General features: G+C 36.8%; 1 protein-coding gene and 1 long non-coding RNA gene across 5 annotated transcripts in view; both read right to left on the bottom strand.

Annotated features, from left to right (window-relative positions):
• Positions 1-385: 385 nt before the first annotated feature.
• On the bottom strand, positions 386-13,545 carry LOC136562357 (uncharacterized). Its single transcript, XR_010784503.1, has 3 exons — positions 13,268-13,545; positions 1,561-1,741; positions 386-749 (listed from the first exon to the last, which is right to left on the bottom strand). It is a non-coding gene; the product is annotated as an uncharacterized lncRNA (long non-coding RNA).
• Positions 13,546-17,392: 3,847 nt separating this feature from the next.
• ZNF280D (zinc finger protein 280D) overlaps positions 17,393-27,861 on the bottom strand; it is a 40,111-nt gene continuing 29,642 nt past the window's right edge. For 3 of the 4 annotated variants that reach the window (XM_066558569.1, XM_066558571.1, XM_066558570.1), the window contains one exon: positions 17,393-19,900. In XM_066558569.1, the coding sequence (XP_066414666.1) occupies positions 19,267-19,900 (634 nt within the window). In that variant the 3' untranslated portion in view covers positions 17,393-19,266. Of the gene's footprint in view, positions 19,901-27,606; positions 27,705-27,861 lie in introns of all 4 variants that reach the window. The other variant, XR_010784455.1, reaches the window with a different exon arrangement.

Below are 27,861 nucleotides of genomic sequence, written 5' to 3'. Positions count from 1 at the left end.
TCCTTTTGTCCCCTATGGCTAACAAAGTCCTCCTTCAGAAGATCTCTAACTTCACCTTTCTGTCACTCATGCAAGAATCAGTGATCACTATGCTGAACTAACAGATAAACAGCACTGTTAAACAACTGTGCTTTTACTGTAATTAGTCCAGGAACATGCTTTGTGCTTTTATAAGGGCACACAACCTAAAACTAGGTGACCTACAGAATTTTAAAAGATGTGTTAAGATGAGCAGTTTCTACTTTTCCTCTACTGTCAGATATGCTGGAAATTCTCATTCCCAACCACCCATACTTTTGAAATTTTAACCAAGTTCATTTGGAAAACATTTTACACAGGCTTGTCCTTTAGATAGTATGTATGTTTAAAAGCAATACCCATGGACTTTTTGCTTTAGCTTATAAATAACCATTTACTGACTCGATATTTATTCAGATGTTTACTAGAGAGATACAACTGTAGTTCAAGAACCTCATTGTAGTATTTTCAGAGGAGGTATTTCTAGCCTCTCTGATCTCCATTACCTGTTTGGTATTTTCTTCCCATCCCACAGGTGTCTGTACTACAAAGCACTCTTTTGAGCACTCCTAATTCCTCAATTTTTCCTCTTGTTGTGAAGCATTTTCCATTTGCCTCACTTGATTTACATGTGAGTACTATTACTCCTCTTCCTTCTCTGTCAGTGGGTTTGGAATGACATCTCTCATCAGGTTTCTCCAGGATCCAGGAGCTCTGTTCAGACCTGAATTCTGCAGATAGAAGAAGCAAAAAGTATGACTAACACAGTATCTCTGTTAAATGAGATTTTCATTGCCCCTCCAACATAGAAACTTTTCTACTAAACTGCCTCATCTCTTCTTTACAGGTTGTTTTAATGTGTGGTAGTCAGGTGAATCCCATGGCACATAATTTCTTGTTGCTTGTTATTTATTTGAAATCCAGTCACTTCTTATTCTCACACCATCTGGCCAGACATGTCTGTTTTTATATACTGTAGATATTCTAATTTAAGTTACTTGATCCTTAACACTTAGCTCATGCATTTTAGTTAAAATGTATTTACAATTAGATGATGAAACATTCACTTACACCTTCCTCATGTATGTAAACTGAGATTCCAAATGGATGTCACTATCAATTTGCCAGGAACATATACACATTCCTTAGTGCTTTTACAGCGGATTAATTCTGGTTTAATACTCATTCATTTTTATCCTATCTTCTAAATTTTTTTCCTTCTAAATAATTCATGTAAATAATTTTTGTTTATTGACTTTTCAGTTACCACTGCAGCAGGACTCTTCACTGGCAGCTGCATAAAACAAAATTGCTTTTATCTAGACTGCAAGATTCACTTTGTAAATATTTCCGTCTTTTTAAAACTAACTTGAAAGGAACAACTCATTCTTATCTCCTTCTTATGCAATGCATGATAGTTTCCTGAAGGACTTTACATTTTTATTTAATTTCTTGAGGGGGGTCTTCTCCTGAATTTCAATATTTTGCTATTCAGTATTTGAAAAACTTACTGTCTTTGCCTTCCAGGCAGCAAATACCCACCTTGCCTGGTTCAGCAAGTCATGGCAGAGCATCCTGTTGCTCTGCACGCAGCCTAGGATGGGAAAGGTGTCCAGCCAGGCCAGACCTAAGGTGCAGAAGGGAGTCCCCCTGTGCAAATCCTTCTCTGGACACCTGGAGCTTGAGGACAGAAGCCTGAGTCCCTGGAGCAGTTTGTCCTCAACTGAAAGCAAGAAAACAACCAACCAATAATAATCAGAATGTGCCTTCAAAGGGGGATGTGAAAGTGTAGACTATAAAGTGAGATATATCTTAACTAACAGATAATACTAAACAGCCCGTAGTTTTGGATATAGAAGATCCACCTTCCATGCCCTCATCTGCATCAGATTGAGAATTTGTCCCTTGTTCCTCCAGAAGCCATGAAAAAAGAGATTATTTTCATCCCAAAACGTATGGAAACCCTCCCTAAACAGTAATTTTCTGGCCAATCCTTGTCAGTGATAAATGAATATTAAGATTACATTTTATAGGCTCTACTAAGCTGTATTTTATTTTATCTAATATTTGAACAGTTTAAATTGATCTGAGTTAAATCTGAAGAAACTAGACATTTACTGACATTCATTTTCTAAATAATATTGCTAAAAATGTATATTTCAGCAATAAAATAGGCAGAACTTACAAGCAAATTATATAATAATAATAATGCTAAACATAAGCTTAGTCATGTCATACTGTAAGGCAAGGCTCTGTAATGAACTCAAAATGATCTATGGCAGAAACATAACAAATAGACAAGAATAACAATACCAGTATACAACAAATACCAAACCACACATTTTTGTGTCATCTCTACCTACAAATAAAAGAGGTTTACTGTTAATTCTTTTTATGCTCTGCAGATTTCATTTACACAAAGTTTTGAACCTGTTCTAGTTGGTAATCTTCTAAGTGTAAGGAGATGTGGTAATTAAGATGCTTAAATGTAAAGCCATGAAATAACATGACATTCATGACATACACCCAAGCTATTCTGAAGGTCTCTTTCAGGTACCTTTTTAATTGTTGATACCCTGGAAACAGCAACATTTTTTAAATAGGTCAAGTAAGTTTTAACCTTAATAAATTAGAGAATTAACATATTTATAGCATTCCATAATGTTGTTCAGGTGGAGGAGCTGTCTCTCATAGCCCTGATCAGGACTGACAGAGGAAAAGCAGGGTCTCCCCAGGCCACATTTTGGGGCATGTTGCCCAGGGAGCCAAAGTCACAGTGTACAAACAGTGATTCCCCAAGGAACAGAAAGGAAAATGAGCTTTGGCACCTGCTTGCATCAGACTGTGTCCAGCCCTGGGAGAGGATCCTGCCCTGGGGAGAGCTTTTCTACTGGCACAAACCAGAACCTGAAACAGCACAGCAGAACCACATTCCTGGACACCACCCTCTACACCCTCAATTCTGACTCCAGTTGTGTGCTATGACCCGGTCTCAGGCTTCAGAGTCACCTGCTTTTCTCACAGTAACACCACAGGCACGTGTCCCTCCTGGATTACAGCTGGCTGAATGCAGTGCTGCCTAGCTCTGCCTGAACATGACCAAAGTGACTGTTCTCCTACATAGTATATCTTTAATATTCACAAATAGAAGACACTAAAGTACACACTCTAGGCCTTGGCTAAATTGAAGAGTTTGCTGTACCCTGCTCTTCCTTTCACAGAAGTGCCTTGTTTCCCTGGACAAGTTTCTGTATGACTCACCATTTCCATAACCTCAGCCTCACATTCATGAATGCACCAAGGCTATTGAATATTTATCAGATTTTGGACTTTTTTTTTCCCCTGAAAGATTTGCATTTAAATAAACTACAACAAAAGAGAGAGCTGAAAAGAGTCTTCCAGAACTCCCCCACATTACCTCTTTCAACTTTTGTGCCATCATTGCAGTCATTGTCTACCAAATCTTCCCAGGCAGACAGAGAATATATTACTGTTGCAAAAAGCAAGATGCAGTTTAGGAACAATAACTGCAAGTGATTACATGAGTTTACAACATGCATATTGTTATGATACTTGTAGGTTTTTATTGCTATTATTAAAAAGTCTATATATTTGCTTAATCCTTCATTGAAACTAATGGTGAATTTGCCGTTTATAACTTCTTTGTTATTTTATTTGATTTCTTTTTCTGGAAGATGCTCTGCAGGAAAATCTGAACTTATCTTTAATTCATTTAAAATTAACTTCCTCAGCATAATCTTTTTCTGTCCTCTCCCTAGGTGATAGCCACTCTTCTCACAAGAGAGTTTTCTGGCAGCATTCCCTCCCCGTTTTTGGTGCAAATGCCACCAATGAGGACCTGCCACTCTCTTTGGTGCCAAGAGTACAGAGATGTTTCTGTTGGACTGGCTCCAACAAGAGTGAAAAATCAAAGCTTCTGCATGTTCCTTCAAGCAACAAAAAAGAAGCACCCTGATCTCGCCTGCCTACTCTTTACACAGGATTTTCCTTTCCCACAGGCATCCCTGCAACACCAAACACCCACAGAGCAGTGAACAAGCTCAAGACCAGAGGCATGGAGACTTGGAAAAGGCTGCTTGGGACACAGAGCCATGTGGAAAAGCTTGGAATCCATTTTCCCTTCACCCTCACCCAGTAATGCAGAGAAAGGGAAGATGAAAGTCAAGGAGAAAAAATTATTTAAAAACTAACTGCATAAAACCAGTTTTGAGAGCGTAAAGCTGCCTCTGAGGGTCATCAAAACAGAGGCAACCTCTGCTAAATATCTGCAAGCCTCAGAGCAACAACTGAGCTCATCTTCCCATCCCTACCACCACCCAAACTCCACAGAGCAACAAACAGGAGCAACCTCTTTCTCCCCTCCCCATGTCCCACCTGAGGAAACCTGCACCAGGTAAAGGCAGCACCAGAAGATGGACCAGAGGCATTTGGGTGTGTGATGCCATGTACTAAGTCACGCTTGTAAATATGATTTCAAAGGCAGGTTTTGCTTTTGCAAGGGATTTTTTGGCCTTGCTGTTACCATGATGTGTTTAGAGGGTCAAGGACAGAGCAGTAATGACTCCCAATGCCACAGCTGGGGGATAGGATGTCTGTAAGAATCAAAAATCCTGCCCCTTTACTGGTCATTTTACCAGTCCTAATGTACCTGTTGCACTGCAAGAATATTGAATTTGTACAGCTCCTTCACGCTGGCAGTTGCAGTAGGTATAGAAAGGTATTAGAAAAGCACAAAGAAAGGCAGGATCTATTCAATTCCCAAGGGGGCACCATGAGAAAGTTCAGCAACTTCCAGACCATCACACTGCATTGGTTCTGGTGGCAAATACTAACATTGGGGGTTTTCACCGTATATATTTCCTAGAACTAATCCATACCTTTGTAAACTCAGAGTAATTTCTCTCCCAAGGAAGAGCATCTTCCCATTTGAAATCCGCTTTAATGATCACGCCTACCCCGTTCCACTGAGACCCTGCAGAGGAAGAGCCTCTAATCTATTTAGCTTCATGAAGGGTTTCTCTCTGACATGTGCTCTCCTAATAGACCATTTATCAGGATGAAGGGTGATCCCCAGAGAGTGCAGACAGCAGGACCAGCCTAGCCTGAGTGACAGTCTGTCCAGCAGAGATTGACTTTAATGAAGCACAGAATAAACAGGAAGATTAAGAGAGTGCAAAAATCAGTGACAAGTTTTGAGTCCACCTGGGCAGCTTACTGTGCAGCACAGATCTGTCACTGAGTTATAAATGTTATGTATCTGTTTGGTTGCTAAGGATCAAACACAGCAATCCCACACACATTACAAGAGGAAGCTTTCCCCTTGGTTCTCACCCTTGAGAAAGGGTACCTGCTTTAAATCCAGAAATTTAAAGGGCTGGACTCTGGCAGTTGTCTGGTCTGACCCTCTGCTCAGAGCTGGGCCAGTTTCCAGTAAGTCGCTCAGGGATTTTCCAAGTAATTCATTTTCAGTTGACAATCTTTTGTAAAGATTCATATTCAGGATGGAGTTTGTTTCTCTGTGACAGAAATGCAGTGACAGTATGGCTGTATTGTATGGGATCCATCTTAGCAAAACTCAGACTATAGCATCTCCCAAAATCTTGTTACTGACAATGGATAGAAGGCAGGTGTGCCTGCCAGTTAGAAACATCTACCTCAGGGTGAGATCATGCCAGCAGCTCTCTGCACTGCCTCCTAATGGAAAAAGATCAACTCAGACACAGACATCTTTGGACAATGACTTGCATCCACAAACATCAGGCACGTAGCCCTGAGGTGTAGCCAAGGCTCATTTTTCATTGTGACAACTGTAACTGTTATGCCAGACATCTCTCCAGCATCTTAAAACTTATTTCTTTTGTTGGACTTGGATAGAAATTCATAAATGGAGGCTGAAGCTACAAATGGAGAGAAGATTTTCACCTAGTGATAAGCCTCAAATTATCTAGAAAAGCCCTATTAGAGTGTATATATCTACTACCAGCAAGTAAGAATCATGTTAAATCTTGTCTCTGGATGATCTGCTGGATGGAAAGACACCACTTGGGTAAAGCAAAGAAACCAATCATCTTTCTGCACAAGCTAGTCTTGAAAAGAACACACATTACTGGCAAGATACTTTACCCCCAGACACCTAGAATTTGAGCTTTGCTTTCTAGAGCAGAATTAAGTCACTATTAACTACTTTCAAACAGTTTTGCTCATGCAACTCAAACTTTTTACTGAAACAAAGCAGAAGTTTCCAAACACAAAAATAACTTCAATACATACTGTTGCTGCCAAATATCAGGACCACCTATAGTTTTGGACAAAAAGTGGCTATGTAAAATCAGCTTTATAGATGTAGTTCTAGAGTTCACACTGTCTAGTTTATTTCGCTGTAAAAAGCCTGTTTTGTCTGTGCCAATATTCACCTATGACATCCAGCCCAACAGACAATGGCTGCTCCACTGTATAGACTTCTGTATGTGCTTGTTTTTTTAAAGCACAATACATAAGATGTGAAACAAGCAGTACAAGAAGCATTTCAGGATCCCCATCTGCCCATGCTGCAATTGTACATGGCCAACAGATGATGGCACCAAAATTCAGTCTGTTAGCAAATGCTACTTGGGAATTGACAAAGTGCTTGGAAAATAAATGTACTGCAGCTAATTTAAACTGCATCAAATAGACACAACTAAGGGGAATGCACCTTTTACAGTACATCATCACTTTTCCCTACTCCCTCTGCCCACATCTCAAAGATTTTGTCTTTCAAAGTATGCATAGTCATGGTCTGACTTCTGAGGGACGCTATGGACAGATATTCATATTAATGGCATCATTATACCTTCAGCCTTTGCTCATCTTGTGTTGTACACAGCAGTAAGAATGCTCTTAAAAGCACAGGCTAACTACACTATCAAATGCACAAGCAAGAATATGAAGCTCAAGAATGTACTTCCAAATGCATAAATAATTTGGCTGTTAGAAGTCACAAATGTACTACACAAATATGCCCATCATGGATATTTCCATGAGTTTATTCAATCTTTCTCAATCGCTCTGGTTTAAACACCGTCAGTTTTGGCCAGCATTTGAAAAACCATCTGGTGCATAAATATTCATAAATTAATTTATGAGAAATACAGTCTCCTTTCACTGCTTCTCAGGTAAACATCAGGTGCAGCTTTAAAGAAGCAGCAGCAGTAGAGTTTTAAAGAAGCAAGAACTGTAGATGTGCTTTAAGATTTGACAACCTGATTAGCAATAGTATTTCTAATGCTGATTATACCTTAAAGCAGGAAGGAGGCAGGTGTTAAATAACTAAACAAAGTACAACAAACAAACACTTTGGTGTTTAACAATTTACTGGATTTAGTCATTCCAGAGGTTTAATGTTGTTTTAGAAGTGTTTTCTATTTGCCATATGTTTGCAGAGCCATCATTATACTGTAATTTTATTATTGGAATGAGCCTCAAAAATATTGTGTCCCAGCATTACCTCCTGGAAACAAAGGTCAGATCAGGATGATTTTGTTCAGGGTTTTAAGCCCTAATATACCTCAAGCAAGACAAAGAGGTCCATTAATTCTGGAAGGCCAAAACCCCATCAACTTGTTAGAAGTATAATTAGTAGGTTGAATTCTGCAGTCCATAATAATGCTAGTGGCCACAAAGTTTTAAAGGGTAAAACTCACTGATATTTCACGAGGGGTATTTAAAATTAAAAAAATACCACAAAGCTTAATTATGGAATATAAAGAGTAAAACATTTGACACCTGACACATTCATATGTTCATATTGCCAAAATGACTGCATTAAAATTTGAAAGCTTTCAACTGCATTTTCTGTGTTTAGAGATCACTGTGAAAGCTATTTCTATAACCTGTCCATTTATCCCTGCTAGCTCATTCATTTGCTGATAGGACTGTCATTTGTTGACAGACAGTAATGAAGGTATTAGTAGCTGGTTTATCCTGCTTTGTACATTTTATATACCTTTCCTCATTAAAGAATATTTTGACACATTAGAACAAGACGACATTATTCTTTATGCTTGATGCACAGGTAGCATCTTTTTACTAGTATGTGTCTATGTTAAAAAAGAGAAAATATTTTTATTATTAGAAACTGTGCACTCTCTGCTTTTAGGTTATGTCAGGAAAAGGCTTTAGATGAGATGTCAAAATCTGGTTATTCAAATATGCAAATATGACTTTTACACCATCAAAAATAATAACAAGATTCAAAACCTACCTTTGTTACTCAGGCAAAGTATATTGCAGGGATTTTCTTTTTTGGGGTAACTCCGATGTTGTCTGTACTGTTTAAAGTAAATCATCTGTTATATACAACTGATGCTTCTCCCTATATTTTGAGTATTACACCTTGGTCACTTACTCAGGAGCAGCCTTGTAAATGAAAACACTGAATGGAAATTAGGAAATCCTTTGTTTCTACAAGGATACTATATATTCTCTGCTTAATCTGATGTTTATTGTGGGCTAATTTTAGAAAGTTGCTTATTCTCCATATTTCAGACTTGGATCAATTAAAATCCTTCCTTTCTCCAATCTCCCACTGTCAACTTCTTACAGGATTTTTTGTTAAAAAAATAATTATATGGTGTACTTTTTTCTTACCTAGTTAACAAAAAGTATACCATGTATATTGGGTTGGGCTTCTGCATGCAGCTGTGAAGTGCAAAATGACAATAAGGGGGTTAGGATTGAAAGGCCAAAGTTGCACAGTTAAAATAGCAGTGTTAATTACCAGCTCCCTAAGTAGCTAAAACAAAAAGCCAGAGCAGACTAGAAGTGATTTTGTACAGATAAAGTATTTTACATCTTTTCCTTGCACTACTGTTTTTTTTTTTATTCCTCACAAGACCATAGATCAGTTACTAAACTACAGAAGTCCATCCCTGTCTCTATCAACATTGTTATAAATGATTAATTGAAAGTTAAATTATAAAAAATGTGAAAAGATTTATTCATCTTTTTCTGTGATTAAAATACGGCCTTCAAAACTACTACAGCTAAAGAGACAGCGTCGAGCCTGGGACTGGAGGTCCAGGACCGAGGCCCTGGAATCAGTGATTCTCAAAGCAATCCAATACTAGCCCAACATCTGCCTAAACCTCCAGGAAAATACAATTACCAAAGCCGAAATTCCAACTAATATGAATCAAAAGAGAGGAACTGGAGGGTCAGGGGAGGAGCCTGTGACTGGTAGAAAAGCACCAGAAGTATAAATAGAATTAATTTCTCCACTCCTAGAACACAGCTCAGTGATGAGGGGATTGGGAAGATGAAAATCTCAGGAGGAGCTTCAAGAAGCTGCACCTTCCTGGCCACATAAGAAAAAAATGTCTTTTGTTTTAAAGAAATGTACAAGGATTATAGTGCTGTATTTATCTTTGTCCATCTTCTTAATCACATGGAAAATATCATGCTCTGTTCTTTTGGGACAAACGTATGTGTGTTCATGTATCTGTGTATTTTAGTAATATATATAGAACTAATCCAGTGGTCTGATGAGAAATGCACATTACATTTAAATGAGCAAAGGGAATAACAAAGAAAACAGATAAATCCCATTACAGGTGTCTGTGAGGAAGAGAATACTGATGTGAAGCTCCAGTTTGAGAATTTTAACAGCTGTCAACATTAAAATACCCCAGTGAGAATTAGAAGAGTAAAGCCTTTAACAAATCTTGCAGGTTACTGATGTTTGGCCTGTGCATCCACAGAGGGCTGAAATTAATGGAGCAAGGTTTAAACTCAGTGGTTTAAGATCATTTTGTATTCTGGTAAAACTCATCTTCATCATCCAGAATGAATGCCTGTCCTTTACAAAAAGAAATCTAGTAAATGTAGGATTTTCAACCTTCTGAATGCTCAGACCAATATAGGCAACCAGACAACTAAAAGTACTATCTATCCAGGTAATTTTCATTTAGTAAAATAAATAATTGCAGGTTCCAAGAAGACAATCCTTATTAACAGTTTTGCAACCCCTTAGAATACTCACTGTAGAACAAAATGAGCCCCTCCTATGCTCACTTGTCCTTAAAAGAAAAATTATGGAAATACTAAGAATAATAAAAAATATTTAAAACAGTTGATGTTAATGTCTTTGTGAGAGAAGGAAAGAGCAGCTTTAGCTTTCTGTGCCAAAGGTGACAGAAAGCTTTAGCTTTCTGTGCTCCACTGGCGAAGTCAAGCCTGTTAATTGTAATTTTGGAGGTAATAACCACAACTATTACAAATGAAGGGCCATTTTCAATCACTTGTAATAAAAGGGATGTCTACAACACATATCCAGAAACAGGTTAAGAACCATCATACAACTGAAAGGTAATGCACACACATATAAAATCTCACGTTTGAGTCCAAAAAGATCAGTGTTGTAAACAGGTATAGAAAATTCAGCATATTTAAAACATAACAAAACTTTGTAAAGTAACATGCTTTCCCAATTGTCTACCACCTAAATGAGCAAGGAAAATTGGGTCCAAGAGAGACTTTCTTCCTAGAGTCCACCTTCTGCAAGGAAATCTAAACCATGGTTAAACCCAGTTTTTTAGCTAACTACAATACAACACATTTGGCTACGCCTGCAGATCCCCAGGAATTATTAACCCTTTGCTAGTAAATCTAACCATTAAATTAATTTTTTGCAGACTGAGGAAAGCAGAAAAGAAAACATGAAATTGAAGATCTAAGGTGAATAGAGCACTAACCTAATTTCTTAAATGAGCTAAACCTATCCAGTGGCTGGAGCACAGGGAGCATGTACTACTCATCCCAGAGCTGTCTGAAGGTGAAGTGAAAACAGACTACATCTTGCAGCACTAACTCATCAACTGCCATGGAGAAATCTGCTTAAGTACAGAGTGCTGGGGATGGTTTGCAGTGCGTACTCTTCAGAATGTTGCTAGAGAAATGAAGCAGTTACAAGCATATTTGAAAGAGAAAGGACCTGACTGTAATTAAAGGCATTAAAGGCTTTTAAAATTTAATTTGGATACCAAATTACATCTTATTTCTCTTTCCTTAACAAACAACAAAAATCTTATGACCTAAAATAAGCTTTTTTAAAACTTAGAACAGCAGCTATTACTCAGTGGCTGTATTGTACTACCACCCTGAAAATACCACCCAATGAGGTCTTGCTGTACTTGCCCTACAAATACATGAACCAATCCCTATCCTAAAGTGTTTGTAGTTTGCTTGTTATAAAGTCTAATTATAGTGTGAGCATAAACCACAAAACCTCCTACAAGTGGCAAAACTCCGAAAAATCAAGATAATTACAACCCTTGCTCATCCTGATTTTTGAGGCTATTCTTAGAACAGCATAGGCTGATGTGCTCTGAGCTTTTTTATATTTGCATTAAGTCCTCTGTGATTCCTCCTCTGAAATGTGTGCATATGCTGAGTCCATGTGAGATGCTACCACTGGCGCTTGTCATAAGAATGAAATCCCTCTCAAGCTTGTTTACAGCTCAGCACTTGTCATACTGCTCCCCTGAGCTTCATGCCTGGTTGGGTTTTTTCTTTCTCTTTGGCTTTGTGAAAGATTTAATTTCTTTTTTGTTTATGTGTGTACTTACACTTGCAGGTGCAGAAAAGAAAAAAAATCACTGTACCCAGATGTTCTGAAGCTGCAGTAGCATACATACAGCTCAAATTAAGGAGAAAAACTGTAGCAGATAAAATCAACTTTCTCGTACATTCTATAACGTATTTAATAAACTTATTATGTTTCATTGACAAGAAGACTCTCAAATTCCATTTTAGGAAGACCAGAATATTTTACATTTGTTTTCTTTGCCCTTTTGCAAAGAGCTTTTTAACATCTGAACATGGTCCAATTACTCCTATTTTTAGTTTCACTAATATCCTCTTGTAATGGTTACAGACTCCATCACCACTACAGCTACTGCAAACCAAGCTGTCTTAGCTCATTACTGAGTTTGTTGAAGCTCCCAGTTTCACCCAAATTTTCACTCATAATTTGAAAATTATATTGTATTGTTAAAAAAAACAACAAGCACAAAACAAAAGCAACAAAAAAACCCTAAACAAGACTCTTGCTTCTGTAGTAATAGAAGTCATTGTCTGGATTGCCTGTAGGGACTGCAGTTCTGATCTCTCATGTCTAGTTAAGCATGTCTCCATTTCACAACTGTCACTGGTTAACCCTGCAATTCCTTTACCCACCACACACAGTCCATGAAAGGTGAAAATACCACTTAGCTGTGGTTCCACAGGCAGCTCCTGTAGCCATCCCTGTACACACAGAGCCATGGCTTGTCTGCCTCACCTCCCCAGCAGCTGCAGGCAGAGCCCTTCCCAGGCAGCAGAAGGGCTGCTTCTGCCTTTGCTCCACCTCAGCACCTGCATGGAGAGCCTTTCCACATGCATGGTCCCAGGCAGTCCAGTTCAGTCACACAACTGTGTGTGGAACAAAAGAATTCTTCTGTGAACTTTCTTCTGATCAATTTTTACCTTTTGACTTTTCTAGTCATGCATAATTTGCAACACGGAACTTGCTGACAATGGGAATAACAAAAATACAAGCATCTGATGCAGAACCCACTGGAATTTTAAAGGGCACTCTAGTGAAACCTAAACAGATGAATCTGCTTTTTTTTTTAGCTGTTTTCAGGTTCAGTAACGTCCTCTAGAGCTCCACTGGACACTATGTGCAAGAGCCTGATCAATGGCTCTGTGACATGACCTCTACAATCACAGCATTTTGCCTGCTGGTACTGTGGGAAGTCAATTTTTTTACTTTCATACCCAAGAATTTGTTGGGTTTTCTCTGGATTTCCAGCAAGCATTAACATTTCCTGCTCTGCATGTTCAGCAGGGAAATGAAACATAAGAGACCTAGTGGATAATAGAGGTGAGGTGCAGAAAGTGCTTTTCACCTCCCCACAGAAGGATACATTGCAATATATATTTCATTTGATGGACAGGAACTATGTTTGGACCAAATGAACTTCATAAATTATTGATCTTTAACTCAATTGGTGTACATTAAACTCAAGAATATCAGTTTACAGCCAGGTCAAATCTTTGTGCTGTGAACTGCTGGTAACAGTTTTGTCTGATGCTGCACAGAATCTCATGTTTCTTGATAGAGATGTCTATTCTCATTAACCAAACTCTTATTAAATACAAGAACCAAAGTAGAAGCATTTTGCTTGTACATGTTCTATATTCCACTCACAGTAAAGTTCCCATTTTCTGCTGCTTCTTATTGATCTTTTATTGCAATGAGGCATCTTGGTAATCCAATAACACTCTTTGTTTGCTGCTTTGTGTTTTCTCTGGAGATTCTGTTCAGAATTCCTATCACCTTTAGCATCACCTATAAAGAAGAAAATACAGCTATTATGGCAGGGAGTCAGTTCAGAGTGGATATATTTATTTTACCCACTCTAATTAAGGATAAGCAAAAGACTGACCTTCTAAACATTTTCTTCATAGCTCCCTCTCCTTGTTCTCTCTAAGTTTTGCAGGTTAACATACATATAAAAGAGATGTGACCAAGAAACTCTCATAACAGTGCAAGTAGATTGTAAGCTCTCTCAAACAATACATTTTTTTGATGGAAAGAACTAACACATTTGTAAGGTCTGTGTAAACACATTAAATAAATAATACATTAATATAAATCACAAATTATGTGAGAGAACAACAGATTTATTATTACTGTCAAAATATGAATAGCAATTAGGAGGCAACAATATGTTAAAAGCTTCCAAGATAGCTGAGTAGCTCACCTAGTCAAGAAGTGTGCTTGGATTAGTAAAATGCTCAAATTCAAGTATAATGGCAATTTTAGAACAAACTGTTTAGACAACTTTATGCTCAAAACAGCCTAAGGAGCGCTGCTGAACTCTCATTTTTAACATGATAAAAACAAGATCCTCTTTGTGTTTTATTACTCCGTTCAGGTACATCAGGGAAAATAAAAATCAAGTTATGTTGTCATTATAGCTGCACATAACTCTTTGTGTGTGTACACAAAGGAATGAAGGAACAGTCCAATGTAGCTAAGGCTTCACCTGACTTCCCACACTGCCACCATTTATCTATCAAGTTCTGTGTTTCTGAAGTTTTCCCTTAAGGCTGAATTGTTCCTAATTACTCACAGTACTGGGATTCATTTTGACAGCCTCTAGTCTGTCCCACTTAAATGATATCTAACAAATACACTGGATTTCATTAAATAACCTGGGAAATGATACTATGTGCCTTCAACTTGCTAGCCCCAAGAAGTAGTGAAGTTTTTCCAAGATTAGGAGGAGAAACAAATTTCATGTGAAAACCCAAGAAACTGGTACACAAAATTGAATCCGCATTTCAGGCAGCAAACACACAGGTAATTTAAATACATACAATTTAAAAACTATTAAGCATTCATGTTCCAATTCTACAGCATTAAAGGAGAGGAAAACAAGGGCTTTAATTTGTTGCTAGAATATCATGACAGATCCATATGAAAAACACGTAAGAGGCTGTAAGGAACAGACCTGCAGGTGATTTTCCTTTAACCAAAATGACTAATTCTTAACTACACTATTTATGAGCAAAACATATGAAGGTTACATTTTCAAGGCTACCACACTGTTAGGATGAGACAACTTCCTTCTTAAAGAAACCAGTTTATTCACAAAAAATTTTTGGAGAAAACAGCTCTTTTGACTTAAATGCCTAACATCGAGACATTAGTGAACTAAAGTATGAAATGCAGTTTATTTATATTAGATTAATAGCATAAGCAACCTAGCAATGCTACTTAAAAATGGAGAATTGCTTACTTAAAAGCTACTGGTTTTGATCATGGACTTGATCTTATTTTGGCCTGATTACACCCCACAGGTGTAATTTGAGGAGTCAATTTCCTTAATATGAAGATAAATTTGTCCAAACATAAATGTAGATACAGATATAACATCAGAAAACATCTGGTTGTCAGAAAAAACTCAGCTTCTCTGATATAATGGTTTCAACAGGGAAGAGCCCCTCAACAAACCCATCACATTTTTATGTCAACAAACTCATTAGCTTTACAGCACCTTGAAGGCACAACTACATTCACCTCCCTCAAAGTATTTCACAGATAATCATTTTCAAGTTTTTTGTTTTCTTTAATCTGGTGCAAAAAGGCAATACCAACTTCACAAGGTTAATTTGGGTCAATGAAATGACTGAGTACAAAATTTTAATTAGCTGTCTTAGAGCTATAATAGCGATCCAAAACTCAAAGGAACTCTGCAGAGTGTCTGTAAACAAATATGAAATACCAGTTAATATACTTTTCCTTTTAGCACAGAATTGGGAAGATTAGAGTCAAAATCTTGCATAAGAAAAATGTTCAAAGGAGATAACATGCCATCCCTTCATTGAAGGACTGAGAACTTCCTTTTGAATTACATTAGAACTGGAATAAATATTCTCTTCAAAGCAAAAATCACTCAATATAATCAAAAACATACTTACCTTTTTCTTTTATTAAGGGCATATGAAGCATACATCAAAATATACAGGATACAGCTAGACAATGTAAGTTCACAAGCTGCAAAAACCAACAGTAATGAAAACAAAAACAGAACAATGACGTATAAATCTGCCCACCACAAAAAAAAAAAAATCCAAGTGGTCTGTAACAAAATTCTGTTGTGACAGCCAATGGTCACAGTCTTTAGTGGAATATTTGTGCATCTGACAGTACAAAAAAAACTACTTGTCTGCATGGCAGCATATAAACAACAATCATTAATGCCTGCAGAAAAGCTTTAAGATCTATTATTTAAGGTGCTGCAGAATACAAGCATTACTCAAGATTCTTTACCCTGACATTTAGTTTCTGATTCCTTCTAGAAGAAGCATGACAGAAATGAGATTTAACACTTATCACCCAAGGTTCTTCTCTCTCACTGCCCAAGGAAAAGAAAAGTAGACAAAGTTTTGTTGTAAAAACTTTCCTTTTTAAATTACATCACACAATATTTAGAATTCAGTGTGTGGTACAATTGGATTTTTTTTGGTTTTGCATTTACTCAGCCATTCCATTTAGAAAATCTGAACCACAGGTGAACCAAAGCTTCTCTCCCAAGCTGCACAAGGCAAACAGACACTGGTTGCACTTGAGGAACATCCAAATGACTGAATGTTCACTGATCATCATAATGACTGCAGTTTTCTATTAAATGTCAGTAATATAGACAGCACACACAACTTCCTTAAAAATAAGCACTATATAAACAAGCTGCAGTGATCATTCAAGCAAATATGATAAAGCCCTTGAGAGGAGGGGAAAGGGTGATTCTACTATGGACACCAAGAATTGACTGTTTTTAGGTAAGGCAATGAAAACTGGAGGTGAAATGTCTTCTCCAGGACAAAAAGAGAGGTGACACACTGTAAGAACTACTGATGGCTGGATGGAAAAAACAACTTTTAAATGACTCAGAAACAACAAATTGAATCATGTGCACTTATGTTCAATTAACTGAAAATGCATTAATGAAACTTGATCCTCCACAGCAGCTTCTGCCAAAAGTACCAATTCAACTTATCTCTTCTTTGGGAAACCTCCCAAATAACATTACAGAAATTTATCTTTGTACTTGTGCAGTTTCCTACGACGTTTATGAGCAAATCTATTACTCCATACAGGAAAAAATAGTAACGAGTTTTAGTTTTCCTTCTTCACAAAAATACCATGCCAATGTTTTCATTACATTCCTTCCCTGCATATGAAAAACTATCTGATGCTCTTGCTAGAACAATCAAGTTCTTTCACCTCTTCTTTCAGAAGGACCAGAAGATACTTGAGTGGTTTTTACCTAACATTACTTTTTGCATAAGCATTGTCAACATGGTTTGAAATAAATGACATTTTACATAATAAGCAGCTGAGATGACATGGATATAATTCTGCCAACTATGCAGGGTTTTGAGTTCTATTTACCACCTTTTATCACCACTATGTGGCCAAATCCTTCCAAATTCTTATTAAAATGGTTATGTTTTAAAAGTTTAAATGCATAATAAAAGACACATATGTGGAAATGTCAAGTATCGCAACTGGTTCCAGTTGAACTTTTATCTTTTCTAACACCACATATCAGAGCATTATTCAAAATATATAATTTGCATGGAAGATCACCAACCAGATTAAAAACACTACAGATTTCCCTGGGTTCCAACACAGATGCATTCAGAAGTCCCTTGGTAACACAGTCATCCAGTTTTGTACTTGATGACCTGTTTTAAACTGCATAAAATAAAGTATCACATTGAGTAACTTTGCATGTGTAAAAGCATGAAGACATCAGACTGGTTAACCAAAGCACTATTTAATGGTTTCACTAAAATTTTTAAAGAACAAAGGAATAATGGAACTTATTCTTCTCAGCTTTTTCACGTATTGTGGTATTTGAAGTTCTCCAAGAGGCAGATCTCAATGAGCTGTGAGCACATAAACTGTTCCACTTTTCAGTTTTAAAAATCTTCTACACGTGCATGGATGACAACGAAGATGCAGTCCAAAATTTAAATTCTACATCTCTTTGGAGCTTGAAGGAACTTTTGAGGCTGTTGAGATCTGTTTTATTTAGAGGTTCCAATAGTAAGCTGGATGGTCTCTAGGTTTTAATACTGTTAGTCTCACTTAGCAGCTGAGCTCAGTGAACTTAAGAGGACAGAGGAAACTTCAGTTGCAGGCTGATGGGCCAGAAAAAAATCTGTATAGTCTGGAAAGGTTAGCACATCATATCACAATAGACAGGTACAAAAAAATGTTTATGCATAGGCACTTGCTCATTTAATTCTAAAATAAAATGAACAAACAAACCAACCAAAATCCAAGAAAAATCCTTGGTGAAACATAGGTCTAAAATTCACAATAATGGCGTTACTTATTTTTTGGGAACTGTCACTAAATCTTTTTAAAAAATAGGAGAAGGCTATGCCCAAAGTTTCAAGTTGAGCATAAAATTATACACAAAGACAATTTTTTTGTTGCAAATATTTACTCAAAAAGTAATAATTTACAGCAGTACTTTAACAGCTGTTCAAAACATTTAACATTCATTAAAAACAAAACTGTAAGTCAAAAGCACATTCTGAATGTTTCAAATGGAGCAGTGAAATCAAAGGAGCAAGCTACTGTTACCATATGCATTCCTAAATCTAGCTAACTAGAAGACAAAAAAAAAAACCCCAAAACCAAAAAACCAAACTAAAACCAGCAGCCATCTTTCTGTACATAACTTAGACTACAAAAAGTCCTGAAATTGAACTGTACAATACTACTTTATATGCCCTTGTGTCCTATTTTTAAGTTAGCCAGTAGCAGCTGCAAAATGGCAAAATGCATGCCAGGTGGTGTTTCCAGTTTGGAGCTTTCCTTATTTTGGCTTAAAACCATTTTTACATCAAACCATACTTTGGTGTGACTTACAGACCATTCCTACGGGTCTATGGCTAAGAGGAATTAAACCAATGGTAAAAGCCGAAGAGCTACAGTACTTTCAGCATTGTGTCCTACTTCATACAGCTATGTTTGGTAGTTCTGCACAGCCTGCACAGTGAAAACTCCACAAATATATTTTTTTATTGTAATAATTTCACTTTCACTGAAAGTTTATTAAGGTAAGTTTACAGCCTGGCAGGATTACACCTGTACAGAGGTGCACAAATTCATATACTTCTGTTGACGTGCTTTTACAGACAGGAATGTGACACCAAGTTCCAAGGTTTATATTTACGTAAACTATCAGCAGACCAATAACCTCCATTATAAGTGTGCTCCATATCAGCATCAGAAGTAAATTCCTACTCAATCCCCTGTTCAATGATATTCACACTAAAGAATTTAGAAAAATACTTTCTGGGCGAACAAATCACCTTATCCTGGGCTAGATAACTATAAAAAAATTAGAATTTATACCTCTTTTCAAGTATCAATCTAATAATATATCACATCCAAGAGACAGGAAGATATATTTTAACATGTTACCTTTTTGAAGCTTAATGAGTTCAGTCATACATACACATACATGCTACCTCCATATGCAAACTTCCCTTTGGTGTCCCTTTCTCTTCTCCTCCCTTTTAAAATTTTTAGTCTTTAGCATCCGTGAGCACACTCATCAGGAATGGTCCATGGTGTTCTTACCACAGTTTAAAACAAACAATAAAATTAACACAATTTCAGCTTGCTTCATTCTCATCTGTCTTGTTTGCAGTAGTTTCCATTCTGCTGGGATTGCTTTCTCTAGAAGTCTCATCTGTTTGTTCAGCCAGCTGTCCCGCCTTCTTTGACGAAGGTGCGACATTACCTTTTTGGAGAATTTCAGTAGCCTCATGCTCTAGTACTTCTGATGGAGTTAAAGGCTCCAAATGAATACTGCCTTGTTCACTGATGTCTGAACTCACAGATTCAGGCTCATCCCTCTTTCTCAGGAACTGCTCAAAGCTGACATCTTCCCCCAGGGTCAGCTTTAAGTCCCTGACGTTCTTGGCTGAAAGTGCAGTTCCATCCCAGCTACTCGCTTTCGTCTGCTCATTCAGGACAGCGTCAGCTGAACTTTGGCACATTTTCATCTCACTTTCATCATGAATACATTTTTGTTTCTCATCTACTAACTGTTTGCTATTAGCTGAATCACAGTATGCTCTTTTTTCATGCAAAGAATTCTTTGAGCAGTTGCCAGGGAGCTGCAAACGACGGACATTTTCTGTATTTGACAGTGACGAGTCTTCCCTCTTTTCAACGGATGCAACTTTTTTAGTTTGATTTCTACTGCATTCTTTTGTTTCATCTGAAGAGTCATGCTCTTGTTTGCTGAAAAAACCAAAGAAGTTATTTTTAGATATGATTTTTATAATTTTAGGCTATAAATGAAAAAACGCTATGCTTGGCTATACTCTGCAAAGTGACACTTGGAGGGGTATTAAAGATTTCCTCTTTGGGATTTGTCATGAGGATTCATAGCAAGAAAGGCAGAATTTAACTAACAGCTGCATTTTTCTCATCTATTTACAAACTCAGCTTTGTATTTAGCAGTCAATTAATACTCTAGTTCTTGCATTTCAGTTGCAGAAAGGAAGGCTGCCTTTGTGTGACACATGGAATTTCCCAAAATAACACCTGTAGTAGCTCCTCTACCTGCACAGCCTTTTTGACACAGATGCAGATAAAATTGCTTAATACCTTTATACCATCAGCTGACTCTGCAATACTCATGAGAATAAAGCTAACAGCTGGAAATCTAAATTAATAAATCCAAAATTTATTTGAGCAATCACAATCTGCATTCACTGAAAAAGTAAATCTGTGAAGCAGCATTTTCAGTCACCTTTCAGAGTAAAACTGTGTGTTTATAAAGAGGAAACACAGAGAAGTTCAATTTTTTCTGTAAAGATTAAATCTGGTAAAACTGGCGTCATTTTTAATCAATCCGAAGTTTTTCAGAATGATAAGCAGATTGAATTACCTAAAATGATGATGGTGACAAACAAAAGAAAGTGGTGGGGAGAGGAAAGGAAAAGCTGGAAGAACAGGAATTTGTCTGATTTCAGATATAAGTTCTGTATACAAAGTGAAACTAAGCTAATTCTCCCAAAGGATCTTTTAAAATTTAAATTGAAAGTAACAATCAGAAGAGTAACATGCAGAGAAAAGCTGTGAGAAACACAATATCACCACTTGGCTCATTAATCAAAAGACATTTTCATTTTACTTCTTTAAGTGGTTTTAAACATTTTTTGGCTCAAGCCACTCAAATTCTGTAAGCAACACACAGTTCAGAACTCTTAAAAAGAATAACCAATTCCTTGCTACTATGTTTTTTCATATATTTTCAAGCTGAAAACCTACATATGTTCTAATTATTCTTGGAATTTTAATTTTAACTAATTTAAAACAATTCCAGTGATTCAATAATAAGTGACATTGAGTTCTACAAAAAACGGCTGTTCTGCAAAAGGAGCTACAACCATTCAGAAATCTGTTTTTCAAGTTTTACTTTTATTTAAATAAACTAATCCAAGAATATTCCATTTCCTCCTTCTACTCTAGGTCAGAGGAATAATTGGAGCAGGAATAAGAGACTGTTGGGACACCCTTCAATGGTGAAACTTTGGTGGTCACTGGGGTACTCATAGGAATCTTCTCATCCTGTTACACTGACTTTCCATTTGTTGTAAGGAATGAACTCAAGAGATAGGCCAAACTCTTTACCAAATTACATCCTGTATTTGCTACTTTTGTCAAACAGAAATGTTAGGGTTTGGGGGTTTTTCTCATTTAGTGGAGTAGCTAAAGAGTAGATGAATTTCTCGAATTCAGAATTTATCCAAGTTCTTCTCTCTCAAACATCTAGAAAGAAAAGGGTAAAAAAAGTAATATTGGAAGGAAAACTCAAGACTAAGTTTCAGTACAAAAATGTCAGTTAACATCAAAGCAGCTTCTGCTGTTCTGTGTTCTCCATCTTTTCCAAATGTAAGGGCTACAGTGTGGGGGTTTGGGTTTTGTAATGCTTTTACCTGGGGTTTAGACAGAGGATGTAGCATTTTTTGTTTTACTTTTTAAATAAAACCCAGTATTATGGAACACAATTCTATGGAGAAAAAAAGCAAATTTGACAGCCATCTTCTATAATGCTGAAAACCAATATGGGATAAAAAAGAAAAACAAGGAGAAAACACACCTGAAGTGATAATGGAATCTATGGAAAAGGTGTGTTTGTGTAAGAGAATCATTCTTAACACTTCTGAATGCAAATGAAAGGTCTTCTCATTTCTACAAAATCATTGCTTCTGTTAAAGAAACTCACCAAACCCTTTGTACTTTGTAAGGCTGGCAAGCAGTGCTACAAGACAAATTTTTCCTAGGTTTGAGGACTTCTCTCACTCTCTTACCATCTGGGATTTCTGTAACAAGAGTGCCCTTTCTGAAGGACAACAAAAAGACAACTTCTGAAAAAAAATCTGTAAAATCAGAATCCAAACATGATATTTCTAAAAAAGCCCAATAAGAATATGTACTGTGAGATCACTTAGATTCTGAGAGGCCCCCAGAAATTACAGTTCAGAGTCAATATTAAACCAGATCTCACAGTGACCAATTTCCAGGTTCCCTGAATATGAAGATACATAAGGAAAGGAAAGCATTCCTTTACTGGAGGTTGGCATTCAAGAGTCAGCCACAGGGACCGAGTATAAATTACAAACTGACTATGAACTACAAACTGCACATCCCTGCTGTGGCAGCCCCACTAAGGTGTGCCTCTGACACAGCCCAGCCTTCTGCAGTAAGACACAGAAAGCTGGATTCTTATACTATGCAGAACCTCTGAACACCATGACCAGTAATTGATGTATGGTTAAAAAAGAATTGTCTTGGATCTTCACACTAGATACAAAGGTCAGAGATACTCTTAGACTGTGTGTAGGAAAGACAGGACATTACCCCCAGCTTAGCTTCTTTCTCTCTAATGGAGATTTTGGTGTGGATCATGAATTAAGATTCAATGTTTTAAAATACTGTATGGTTGAAATAGAGATAAGGATGAAGATACTTACAGTTAGAAAGCAATTTGGTAATCTGAAACTTATTTTTTAAAGTTGATACTTATGCTGAGCTTAAGCATACTTCACTTCAGAATTTTGAAGTGTTTTATTGGGTGTACAGGAATTATAAGATAAACTTGTTTCATGTGAGCTCTTTCAGTTATCTTCCTCAGGAAAACCAGGAACCAACAGTCTGAAGATACTGAGCATTACTTTTATTCTAATTCTACCTGAGGAATGATCTCCATACCAGAAAGGTCTTATAAACTATGATTGAAGTATTTTAAGATCTGAAATGCTAAATTAAGTGCATAAAGCTACCTGACAAAAACATTCTCCAATATAAGCTCAGTTTTCTCTTATTTGTCTACCATAACTCAAACATCCAGAACAGAGCTGTAGTTAACTTTAGGAGAACTGTAAAACATTGCAGCTGACCTCCAACTACTACATGAGGGGATGCTTCCTGCAAAATACCTTTACAGGCACAGTCCATACATTAGATGAGCTATAAATTATTTAGGTTTATTGACTTTGAAAACCACATTAATTAAACAGCTTATCACAACATCACCAAAATTGATTTTCTGTGTTTCTGTAAGAAAATGTTATCGCAGAGATAGCAAGAAGTATCTCCTACAAACTTGTTAAGTCATCAGTTCTAACAAAATCTAACCTTTCAAAGGTTTCTTACAGAAAAAAAAGAAAAAGCAAACAAACCCCTCAAAACTGCTTATGCCTAAATCTTCTTTGTTGATGTTGCATTAAAGGCAAATTTAATCTGCTGAAGTGTGGTGCTGCCTCTATTATATTTAGATAATGTTATTAATCATAAATTAAATTATTCACAACCTCAGCGAGTCTTAAGGGTTGTCTACAGGGTGCAAAGTATTTGACATAAAAAACAGCTTTACCACTAAAATTTTATGAAAACTGTATACTAATATTAGATTGATCAACCACATGTATTTTCCTAAATCCAAAAAAGCAGCCTAAACCCAGACCTTTTAAAAAAATTTAAGCACATAGTATCTGCACACCATGGATACTTTCTAACATTAATGTTCTAGCAGCTAACCAGCATCTGAACCTGTAGCATAAACAATCACATACTGGTATTTATTACATCCTAATCTGCAACAATAGATGGCAAAATTATCTACAAAAAAGGATTGGTTTCAATAGCACTGTAAAAATACTCTTCTGATTACCAGAGAAATAATCAGGATAAATCAAATGAGAACAAATGTTTTGGGTCAGGGCTTTAAATACTCTGAAGTATTTAATCAAGGGAAGCCACACCAGTATAAGATGATGCAATGCCAAATATTTAGCTTTACTGCTTTAATGATTTATATGCAAGAACTTAAAACAAATATGTAGGAAATAGCCATTTGTCATAAAACAGTCACTCCTGTTAGACTCACTAACTTACACATGAATAGATCAGATATTGCATATCCAAAGACAAAACATACTGTTCTTCTTGTCTCAACAAATTAAAGTTTTGCCACTAACTTAAAATGTGTGTGAATTGGATCCAATATCTATAGATTATTTTAAATCCATTATAAACGTTATTTTACATTATCAAATTTGAGAGGATTTTGTGTTCACATTTTATATCTTATAGAGGAGATTGCAACTGGCTCATTTATATTGGTTTGGAAATGAGCAGAGTTTGTAACATTTTCTTGTAACCCCATCTTTGTTATTTTGGTTTACTTTGGATTCATGATGTATACTCTCAACCTTAATTTTGTTTAGGTATAGGTTTAGAAAGCAGTTCCTTCTAATTTGTGATTGGCAGAAGTTGCATCAATAGACACTAAACCAGAGAAAATTACCACCTTGTGATGTTCCCAGCACTTTATGACACAAGAAATCTTAAATTCCATAGATCTCAACCTTCAACAAAGGCAATACTTTCTCACATCTGTGAAGTCACAGTGCTTCTGGAAAGAACATTATGAAAATAAACCAAAGATTGTGACCACCTCCAGGAAGTACAGCCTGCTGGTCCAAAAGTTTTGAGCAAATCTGAAACCATTCTAGAACTCTTCAAAAATTCTTCACTCTACATGAACTTCTAGTCAAGAACAATGAAAAAAATGCCCTTTAATTGTCATTCCTTAAAAAAATTGCCGATAAAAAAGGAGCAGCTGGGCACAAAATTTAACCTTGAGATAGCAAACAGAATGGATCAGCCGTAAAACCAAAGGGACTCAGAGTGAAAGTCAGGTAAGAACATTAATTTAGACACCTTGAAGTCTACATTCAGTTTGATCTGAGACTTTATTTGACAGATGAAGAGACACCTAGGACTAATGGAGGAGATCTGGAGTCAGTAACAAAAGCTAGACTCTAAAATGCAGTTAGGCACAAATAGGAGCATCCTCATTTCTGAAATTCAGTCTCATTGCTTGTCCTGCTCTCACACAATGAATTGTTTATTTTTGCACACATACACAAAGCTCAAATCATGAGCCACCCTCTTCCCAGCAATCTCTCATGTTTTCTTACAATCAAAGGCTCACTGGGTAAGCAGAATGAACTCAGCTGAAATCTTCTGTCAAACATTTCTTTTTTGTCCACACCTAAACAAAAGTAACTTTTTCTGGGATGACTCTAGCTTCAAGAATTTCTAGAAATCAACTGTAAGTGGCTCAAGGCATCTTCCACATTCAACTGAATCATACACAGCATTAAAAAAATTAAATTTATTTACACCCATAAGAATGGAAAGGTCGTTGGGTTTGGGATTTTTAGGTGTTGGCCTTTTTTTTAAATTAATCCCACCTTCTTGCAAAAATTCCCTCTTTTGACAGATGTAACTTTAAATGCCACAGCTACATTTAACAGAATAACAGAAACAAACATTTACTTTGTATGACTTTTCAAACAAAGATAAAATATAATTGGCCAGTCAAGCAGTGACACTCAATGTCCTAAAAATAAAAAAAGATAGGTTAAACTACATACAAATGAAATCTTAATTCTTTGACCATAAGCTAAAAATTGGTTATATCATGCATATTCATGCTCTGCCCCTTGCAGATATGGTCCAATATGTTGCATTATTCATGTTAATTGCTGGGATCATAAGAGAGATTTGATACTAAGGCAGGTTTATTTTAATGATTTAGAACTGCTTTTATGAGTTTTCAACATGAGTAACTTTTCCAAGATCCTCACACAAATGGAAACAGGATGTCACAAGGCCAATTGATTCTACATGAACCATTTCCACAAATCTCTCATATCTGTAAGTACCCTAAGAAGTGTTTAAAATGCAAGTTTGAAACTTAAATTTCTGTAGCAAATCTGCAAAAGAACCGAAGGACAATATTCCAAATAAGCATTTAAAAGATGTAGAATTCACATAACTTCAAATCCAAGTGTCTATCTAGTGTCACCTCTGGGAAATTCTTAGAGAATGTTTCTGAAAGCCACAAAACCCTGCAATCACATTCCATTCTTCTTGTTGTCAGAAACCTGAATGAAAGTGAAATAGGAATTCAATTTCCTCTGAAATGAACAGCATGCTCACAATGAAAACACAAACCCACTATGCTTTTCTGAATGCTGCTGTGTCAAAACAGAATTAAGTCCTGCAAGAAAAACCCGTAGTTGGTAAGTGATGCTTGAAGCTGAACAGCAGCATTCAAGATGGAACACAGCTTCTGTCAGAAGGAAAAAAGTTGCAAAAAGAGCAAGACTTTAGAGTACTGAATAAGTGTGCAAATGCTCAGTCACAAAATATGTGGAAGAGACCATGGATGACAGGATCCTTGCCATTATTAGCAATACTAAACAGCTGCAGGAGCTCACTATCACCAGACCTGTGATTGAGTACTAAAAGTCAAGAGGACAAAAAAACTGGTCAAAATGAATTAATTTTAAAGAATTTGATTATCCAGGAAAAGGAAGTGCTGCAAATCAAGAACAGCTTGCATTCACCAACACCAAACTCTTACAACTAGGAAGCTGTATCAGTGACTGATCCTTAAGTGAGGTCAGCTTTATCTATTATGCTGTTCTCAGGCTAGGAAATGAGAGATTCAAAACATATCCACTGTAAACAGGAGGCTGAGTTTGGAGGAATATTACAAGTTCACCGTTGCAAAAGCAAAGCTCATCGAATATCCTGATGGATAAACTTGCCATAGATAATCTAGAACCGAAGATGAAATCAGAAGCAGTAAAATCAAAAGCAGCAAATTGCCAGCAGCTTGAGCAGAGCATCCTTGAGGATGAGAGATGATCCCAAAAGAACAAGGTGTGAAATCAACTGGAACTGTAGCTGCTCCACCCTCAGAATCAAGGCTCAATAAATGTATGTACCTCCATTACATGCTTTCCTCCTCTCACAGTATTTTGGAACAAAAAGAAGCTTAGCTACCAGAGAGCAAAGCAGCTAATAAATTCCTTTGGCCAAGACTCAGTTTATGTAGTTACATGCAACAGAAGACATGGAAAGCATATTTTGCCACTATATATCACAAAGTCACTGGCAGAAAAAAATGTAACTTACATGAATATTAAATTGATCAGGACTTGTATGCTTTAGTGAACACCCAAAAAACAACAAAGCCTTTTAGTTTCAGAAGGTGGGATCAAGTTCAGAACAAAATGGGCTTTGATGTCAGCCCATATGCATCAGCATTTACTCACTACTCTAGCTTGGGATGATATTGATAGACTGGAGCAGGGAAGAAATGCTGCACATGAGCAGCAAAGGAACAGTGCACCATGTAAGTGACACTCCGGGTAAGCCTCTCTTCAATAGAGCACAGCCCCCAAAAAGCTGCCAATCAATGCTGTAAAGTAGAGAACATTATCAAAAAGGGCCTTTGACTACAGTATTTGGAGAAAAGACCAGACCCGCTGTCTAAAAGATGCAAGAAGAGAATACCACAGCTTCAATGCATGAAGAAAAAGGAAAAGGTCTGGTCAGATCCTTGTTTGCTTACATACCAAAATAATCCCAAGCTGGACTGGGTTCAATTTTCTGGTCCACAATGATGTATCAGTGAGCCAAGGCAGTATAGGATACCTGCTCACTTTCAACTGCCCTGCAACAAAAATGTCTGCTGTCAGTTCATTTAAAAATATGTTAATGGTTGTGCAAAGCAGAGAGTTGAGCAATTAGAAGAGTACTCGCATAGTTATTAAATCTTACTTCCTCAGCACAAGGTGGATCACCAAATAAACAAAGAGACTTATGTAGAG

This window comes from Molothrus aeneus, chromosome 13 (assembly GCF_037042795.1).
Source record: "Molothrus aeneus isolate 106 chromosome 13, BPBGC_Maene_1.0, whole genome shotgun sequence".
In the NCBI taxonomy this organism is placed as follows: Eukaryota; Metazoa; Chordata; class Aves; order Passeriformes; family Icteridae; genus Molothrus; species Molothrus aeneus.
This window is presented reverse-complemented; position numbering and strand designations above follow the sequence as displayed.